The 7930-nt window shown below is 65.9% G+C and overlaps 2 protein-coding genes across 2 annotated transcripts in view; both read right to left on the reverse strand.

Moving 5' to 3' along the window:
* Positions 1-7543, reverse strand: part of RUSF1 (RUS family member 1) — a 16723-nt gene extending 9180 nt beyond the window's left edge. Inside the window, exons 1-6 of the mRNA XM_064499517.1 lie at positions 7464-7543; positions 5583-5696; positions 3821-3866; positions 3192-3224; positions 1995-2100; positions 1055-1156 (exon numbers count right to left, since the gene is read on the reverse strand). Coding sequence (XP_064355587.1) covers positions 1055-1156; positions 1995-2100; positions 3192-3224; positions 3821-3855 — 276 coding nt within the window. The 5' untranslated portion in view covers positions 3856-3866; positions 5583-5696; positions 7464-7543. The remainder of the gene's footprint in view (positions 1-1054; positions 1157-1994; positions 2101-3191; positions 3225-3820; positions 3867-5582; positions 5697-7463) is intronic.
* The window catches only part of RNF40 (ring finger protein 40), a 79545-nt gene that overhangs the window by 70425 nt on the left and 1190 nt on the right, over positions 1-7930 (reverse strand).

Consider the following 7930-nt stretch of genomic DNA (forward strand, 5'->3'; position numbering starts at 1 on the left):
AGCATCTCCCAGTGCCCTCTCAGGCCCCTCCCAGTGCTCCCAGTGCCCCCCCAGCACCTCCCAGTTACCCCCAGTGCCCTCCCAGTGCTCCCAGTGCCCTCCCAGTTACCCCCAGTGCCCTCCCAGTGCCCCCAGTGCCCTCCCAGCATCTCTGTTACCCCCCTGTGCTCCCAGTGCCTCCCAGTTACCCCCCAGTGCCTCCCAGTGCCCCCCCAGCGCCTCCCAGTTACCCCCAGTGCCCTCCCAGTGCTTCCAGTGCTCTTCCAGTTACCCCCAGCACCTTCCAGTGCCCTCCCAGTGCTTCCAGTGCTCTTCCAGTTACCCCCAGTGCCCTCCCAGTGCCCCCAGTACCCTCCCAGCATCTCTCAGTTACCCCCCAGTGCCTCCCAGTTACCCCCCAGTGCCTCCCAGTGCCCCCCCAGCACCTCCCAGTTACCCCCAGTGCCCTCCCAGTGCTCTTCCAGTTATCCCCAGCACCTTCCAGTACCCTCCCAGTGCTCCCAGTGCCCTCCCAGTTACCCCCAGTGCCCTCCCAGTGCCCCCTGTACCCTCCCAGCATCTCTCAGTTACCCCCCAGTGCCTCCCAGTTACCCCCCAGTGCCTCCCAGTGTCCCCCCAGTGCCTCCCAGTTACCCCCAGTGCCCTCCCAGTGCTTCCAGTGCTCTTCCAGTTACCCCCAGCACCTTCCAGTGCCCTCCCAGTTACCCCCAGTGCCCTCCCAGCACCTCCCAGTTACCCCCCAGTGCTCCCAGTGCCTCCCAGTTACCCCCCAGTGCCTCCCAGTGCCCCCCCAGCACCTCCCAGTTACCCCCAGTGCCCTCCCAGTGCCCCCAGTGCTCTTCCAGTTACCCCCAGCACCTCCCAGTTACCCCCCAGTGCCTCCCAGTGCCCCCCCAGCACCTCCCAGTTACCCCCAGTGCCCTCCCAGTGCTTCCAGTGCTCTTCCAGTTACCCCCAGTGCCCTCTCAGTGCCCCCAGTGTCCCCCCAGCACCTCCCAGTTACCCCCAGTGCCCTCCCAGTGCTCCCAGTGCCCCCAGTTACCCCCGCGCCCACCTGGCTGGCGTCCTTGGCGGCGACGTCGGCCATGTTGTCGCAGCGGGCCTGGTGCACGGCCACCGCCGCCCGCGTGGCCCCGCCCGCCACTCCCACGATGCACTGGGGCGCGGGGGGCGGGGTCAGGGGGCGCCGCGGCGACGGGGCCCCTCCCACCCCCGAGGTCGCCGTGGCAACAGGGCTCCTCCCGCCCCAGTATCACCATGGCGACAGGGCCCCTCCCAGCCCTGAGGTGAGGAGGCTCCTCCCACCCCGAGGTCACCATGGCGACAGGGCCCCTCCCCTCCCCGACATCACCACAGTGACAAAGCTCCTCCCACCCCTGAGGCAACAAGGCCCCTCCCACCCTGAAATCACTATGGCGACAGGGCCCCTCCCACCCCTGAGGCGATGAGACCCCTCCTGCCCCGAAGGTGCCACAGCAACAGGTCCCGCCCACCCCGAGGTCACCATGGCAACAGGCCCCTCCCACCCCAAGCTCACCATGGCAACAGGGCCCCTCCCACCCCAAGGCAACAGGCCCCTCCCACCCAGAGGTCACCATGGCAACAGGGCCCCTCCCACCCCGAGGCAACAAGGCCTTTCCCACCCCGAGGTCACCATGACAACAGGCCCCTCCCACCCCGAGGTCACCATGGCAACAGGGCCCCTCCCACCCCAAGGCAACAGGCCCCTCCCACCCCGAGGTCACCATGGCAACAGGGCCCTCCCACCCCTGAGGCAACAAGGCTCCTCCCGTCCCAGACATCACCACGGCAACGGGGCCCCTCCCACCCCCGGTGTCGCCGCGGCGACGGGGCCTGGCGGCGCCCGAGGGAGCCCTCAGCCCCCAGTGCGGCAGCCGGGTGACATCACGGGCGCCCTGATGACGTCACGCGGGGGGGGGGGGGGATGACGTCACGGGGGTGGCGATGACGTCGGGGGGGGGGGCGGGGCGCACCTTGGTGGCGCCGGTGAGGCAGAGCAGGGCGGGGGCGGCGGCGGGCCAGGCGGGCGCCATGAGCTCCGTCAGCAGCGCCGCGTCGTTAAGCAGGTCCGCCATCAGCCTGGGGGGGGGGCGGAGCTCAGGGGCGGGGCCAGGGGGCGGGGCCAGCAGCCAGGGGGTGGGGCTAAGGGTCAGGGGGCGGGGCCAGGAGCCAGGGGATAAATACCAGGAAGTGGAGTCAGGTTTCAAGGGGCGGGGCCAGGAGCTGGGGGGCGGGGCCAGGAGCCAGGGGAGGGGCTAGGGGAGAGGGGCGGGGCCAGGAGCTGGGGGCGGGGCCAGGAGCCCATGTAGGGATCAAGGGGCGGGGTCAAGAGCCAGGGGGAGGGACTAGGGGGCAGAACCAGGTGTTAGGGGGCGGGGCCAGGAGCCAGGGGGCGGGGCCAGGAGCCAGTCAGGTCTCAGGGGGCGGGGCCAGGGGTCAGTCAGGTCTCAGGGGGTGGGGCCAGAAGCCAGGGGGTGGGGCCAGGAGCCGGGATCAAGGGGCAGGGTCAGGAGCCAGGGGAGGGGCTAGGGGAGAGGGGTGGGGCCAGGAGCCAGGGGGCGGGGCCAAGAGCCCATGTAGGGCTCAAGGGGCGGGGTCAAGAGCCAGGGGGAAGGGCTAGGGGGCAGAACCAGGTGTTAGGGGGTGGGGCCAGGAGCCAGGGGGCGGGGCCAGGAGCCAGTCAGGTCTCAGGGGGTGGGGCCAGGGGTCAGTCAGGTGTCAGGGGGCGGTGCCAGAAGCCGGGGGGTGGGACCAGGAGCCAGGGGGCGGGATGAAGGGGCAGGGTCAGGAGCCAGGGGAGGGGCTAGGGGAGAGGGGTGGGGCCAGGAGCCAGGGGGAGGGGCTAGGAGCCACGGGGTGGGATCAAGGGGCAGGGTCAGGAGCCAGGGGAGGGGCTAGGGGAGAGGGGTGGGGCCAGGAGCCAGGGGGCGGGGCCAAGAGCCCATGTAGGGCTCAAGGGGCGGGGTCAAGAGTCAGGGGAGGGGCTAGGGGGCAGAATCAGGTGTTAGGGGTGGGGCTAGGAGCCAGGGGGCGGGGCCAGGAGCCAGTCAGGTCTCAGGGGGCGGGGCTAGGAGCTGGGGGGTGGGGCCAGAAGTCAGTCAGGTGTTGGGGGCGGGGCTAGGAGCCAGGGGGCGGGGCCAGGAGCCAGGGGGCGGGGCCGGGGCACTCACCGCCATTGCTTGGCCTCGCAGTCCAGGGCACTCCTGGGGGGGGGGGGGGGGAGGCGAGAGTGACCTTTGACCCCCCCCCAGTGCCCCCCAGTCCCTCCCAGTAACCCCCAGTCCCTCCCAGTAACCCCAGCAACCTCTCACTTCCATCCCAGTACCCCCCAGTTCCTCCTAATAAACCCCAGTTCCTCCCAGTAACCCCCCAGCTCCCCTCCCAGTACCCACCAGTTACCCCCCACTGCTCCCAGTTACCTCCCAGTGCCTCCCAGTAACGCCCAGCAGCCTCCCAGTCCTTCCCAGTACCTCCCATTTGCTTCCTACTCCCCTCCCAGTGCCCCCAGTGGCTCCCAGTCTCCTCCCAGTGCTTCTCAAGCCCCTCCCAGTGCCCCCCAGTGACTCCCAGTCTCCTCCCAGTGCTCCCCAGTCCCTCCTAGTGCCTCCCAGTGCCCTCCCAGTGCTCCCCAGTCCCTCCCAGTCCCATCCCAGTGCCCCTCCAGGGCCTCCCAGTGGTCCCCAGTGCCCCCCAGGCCCCTCCCAGTCCTTCTCTAGCCCCTCCCAGTGCCCCCCCAGTGCCCTCCCAGTGCTCCCAGTCCCCTCCCAGTGCCTCCCAGTGCTCCCAGTGCGGTGCTCACCCCTGCAGCCAGGCGAAGGCGATGCGCGCCACCATGCCCAGCCCGTCTGCGGCACCCATGGGTGGGGGGTGGGGGGCGGGGTCAATCGGGGCGGTTTTGGGGTGAATTAGGAGGGTTTTGGGTCCCGGAGGCATTTTGGGGTGAATCACAGGGATTTTGGGGTCAATCGGGGGAGTCTGGGGTGAATCACAGGGATTTTGGGCCCGAGACGAAGATTTGGGGTGAATCTGCGGGGTTTTGGGTCTTGGAGAGATTTTAGGGTGAATTCAGGGGATTTTGGATGCGCAGGCAAGGATTTGGGGTGAATCCAAGGGATTTTGGGTCCCGGGGGAGATTTTTGGGGAGAATTCAGGGGATTTTGGGCACCCAGAGGGAGGATTTTGAGGTGAATTTGGGGGATTTTAAGTGCTGAGGAATGATTTTGGGGTGAATTTGGGGGATTTTAGTTCTGGGGGGATAATTTTGGGGTGAATATCAGGGATTTTGGCTCCAGATGAGTGATTTTGGGGTGAATTTCAGGGATTTTGGCTCCAAGGGAACGATTGGGGGGTGAATCTGGTGGATTTGGGGTCTTGGGGGTGATTTTGGGTTGAATTTCAGGGATTTTGGATCCAGAAGAAGAATTTGGGGTGAATCCAAGCGATTTTGGGTCCTGTGATGGGGATCAGCAAGTGAATCTGGGGGATTTTGACTCCAGGCGATGATTTTGGGGTGAATCTGGGCAATTTTGGCTCTGGGGGGTGATTTTGGGGAGAATTGGGGGGATTTGGAGTCTGGGGGGGGAATTTTGGGGTGAATCTAGTAGATTTTGGGTCTGGGGGTGATTTTGGGGTGAATTTAGGGGATTCGGGAGCCATGGGAATGATTTTGGGGTGAATCTAGGGCATTTTGGCTCCAGGACGAACAATTTTGGGGTGAATTTGGGGGATTTGGGGCCCAGAGGGATGATTTTGGGGTGAATTTGGACAATTTTGGCCCCAGGGGGGGTGATTCTGGGGTGAATTCAGGGCATTTTGGCTCCGGGGGGGATGATTTTGAGATAAACTCGGGGATTTTGGGTCTCAGGAAATGATTTTGGGGTGAATTTGGGGGATTTTGGGTCTGAGAAAATGATTTTGGGGTGAATTTTTAAGGAATTTTGGTTCTAGGGGGGTGATTTTGGGATGAATCTGGGGGATTTGGGGTCCAGGGGATGATTTTGGGGTGAATTTGGAGAATTTTGGCCCCGGGGGGATGATTTTGGGGTGAATTCAGAGAGTTTTAGGTCCAGGGAATGATTTTAGGGTTAATTTAGGGCATTTTGGCCCCGGGGGGATGATTTTGGGGAGAATTTTAGGTCCAGGGAATGATTTTAGGGTGAATTTAGGGGATTTAGGGTCCAGAGGAATGACTTTGGGGTGAATTTGGAGGATTTTGGCCCCGGGGGGATGATTTTGGGGTGAATTTGGAGCATTTTAGCCCTGCGAGAATGATTTTGGGGTGAATTTGGAGAATTTTGGCCCCGGGGGGATGATTTTTGGGTGAATTCAGGGGATTTTGGGGCCGGGGGATGATTTTGGGGTGAATTCAGGGGATTTTGGGGCCGGGGGGATGATTTTGGGGTGAATTCAGGGGATTTTGGCCCCGGGGGGATGATTTTGGGGTGAATTCGGGGGATTTTGGCCCCGGGGGGATGATTTTGGGGTGAATTCGGGGGATTTTGGCCCCGGGGGTACGATTTTGGGGTGAATTCGGGGGATTTGGGGGCCGGGGGGTGACTCACCGCGCAGCAGCCAGGTGACGGTGGCCCCGGTGACGGTGGCCGCGCTGTCACCCACCCCAGCGCCGCCAGGGCCGCCCGGGCCGCCAGGGCCCCCAGCAGCGACGAGCACAGCGCCTGCCCCAGTACGGACCAGTATAAACCAGTATGCACCAGTACAAACCACCCCACACCAGTATGGACCAGTACGGACCAGCACAACGCAGCACGGACCGGTAACCCCCACCCCCACGCTGCCCACAAGAAGCCCAGTGCCCGCACCAGTACAGACCAGTATAGACCAGTATACACCACTACAGACCAGTATACACCAGCACAGACCAGTACAGATTGGTAACCACTGTTCCCAAGGCATGTACAGGGTGTCACAGTCTCCCCCAGTATTTTCCCAGTGTCTCCCAGTCCATCCCAGTCCCCTCCCAGTACTCCCAGTTCAGCTGCAGAGCATCCCGGCCCTCTCCCAGCGCTCTCCCAGTGCTCCCAGTCCCCCTGCATGCCACCCCAGTCCCCTCCCAGTGCTCCCAGTCCCCCTGCATGCCACCCCAGTCCCCTCCCAGTCCCCCCAGTTCACCTGCACAGCGTCCCAGCCCCCTCCTAGCGCCCTCCCAGTGCTCCCAGTTCACTTGCAGACCATCCCAGTCCCCTCCCAGTCCCCTCCCAGTGCTCCCAGGCCCCTCCCAATCCCCTCCCAGTGCTCCCAGTTCACCTACACGCCATCCCAGCCCCCTCCCAGTGCTCCCAGCCCCCTCCCAGTCCCTTCCCAGTGCCTCCCAGTGCTCCCAGTCCACCTGCATGGCATCCCAGTTCCCTCCCAGTGCTCCCAGCCCCCTCCCAGTGCTCCCAGTTCACCTGCACGGCATCCCAGTCCCTTCCCAATCTCCTCCCAGTGCCTCCCAGTCCCCTCCCAGTGCCCCTGCACGCCATCCCAGCCCCCTCCCAGTGCTCCCACTCCCCTCCCAGGGCTTCCAATCCCCTCCCAGCCCCCTCCCAGTGCTCCCAGTGCTCCCAGTTCACCTGCACGGCATCCCAGTCCCCTTCCAATCCCCTCCCAGTGCCTCCCAGTCCCCTCCCAGTGCCTCTGCATGCCATCCCAGCCCCCTCCCAGTGCTCCCAGCCCCCTCCCAGCCCCCTCCCAGTGCCTCCCAGTCCCCTCCCAGTGCCCCTGCACGCCGTCCCAGCCCCCTCCCAGTGCTCCCAGCCCCCTCCCAGTGCTCCCAGTCCCCTCCCAGTGCTCCCCAGTCCCCTCCCAGCCCCTTCCCAGTGCTCCCAGCCCCCTCCCAGCCCCCTCCCAGTGCTCCCAGTGCTCCCAGTTCACCTGCACGGCGTCCCAGTCCCCTCCCAATCTCCTCCCAGTGCCTCCCAGTCCCCTCCCAGTGCCCCTGCACGCCGTCCCAGCCCCCTCCCAGTGCCTCCCAGTCCCCTCCCAGTGCCCCTGCACGCCATCCCAGCCCCCTCCCAGTGCTCCCAGCCCCCTCCCAGCCCCCTCCCAGTGCCTCCCAGTGCTCCCAGTCTGCTCCCAGGGCTTCCAATCCCCTCCCAGTCCCCTCCCAGCCCCCTCCCAGTGCTCCCAGTGCTCCCAGTGCACCTGCACGGCGTCCCAGTCCCCTCCCAATCTCCTCCCAGTGCCTCCCAGTCCCCTCCCAGTGCCCCTGCACGCCATCCCAGCCCCCTCCCAGTGCTCCCAGCCCCCTCCCAGTGCTCCCAGTTCACCTGCACGCCGTCCCAGCGCCGTCCCAGCCCCCTCCCAGTGCTCCCAGCCCCTTCCCAGCCCCCTCCCAGTGCTCCCAGCCCCCTCCCAGGGCTTCCAATCCCCTCCCAGCCCCCTCCCAGCCCCCTCCCAGTGCTCCCAGCCCCCTCCCAGTGCTCCCAGTGCTCCCAGTTCACCTGCACGGCGTCCCAGCACTGGTACTCCAGGTAGTCGGGGCTGACGCTCTCGGGGAAGCCCTGGGGCAGCAGCACCCGCTGGGGGGGGGGGGGGGTTAACTGCCCCGGGGGGGGCAAATAACAGCCGGGACCCCCCCCAAATGCCCCCCAGGCACCCCAAGACCCCCCCAGACCCTGAGACCCACCGGGGACCCCCCAATTCCCCCCCCCAGACACCCCAAATCCCCCCCCGGGACCCCATTTCCCCCCCCTGACCCCAACCCCCCCCCCAGAGACCCCAAATCCCCCCCCAGGACCCTGATACCCCCCCTGGGGCCCCTAAATCCCCCCCCAGGACCCCCCAAATCCCCCCTCCGGATCCCAATACCCCCCCGGGACCCCTAAATCCCCCCCAAATCCCCCCCGGGACCCCCAACCCCCCCCTGGGACCCCAAATCTGCCCCCCGGGACCCCCAATCCCTCCCCCG

The sequence above is a fragment of the Dromaius novaehollandiae genome, chromosome 30 (assembly GCF_036370855.1).
Source record: "Dromaius novaehollandiae isolate bDroNov1 chromosome 30, bDroNov1.hap1, whole genome shotgun sequence".
NCBI lineage: Eukaryota > Metazoa > Chordata > Aves > Casuariiformes > Dromaiidae > Dromaius > Dromaius novaehollandiae.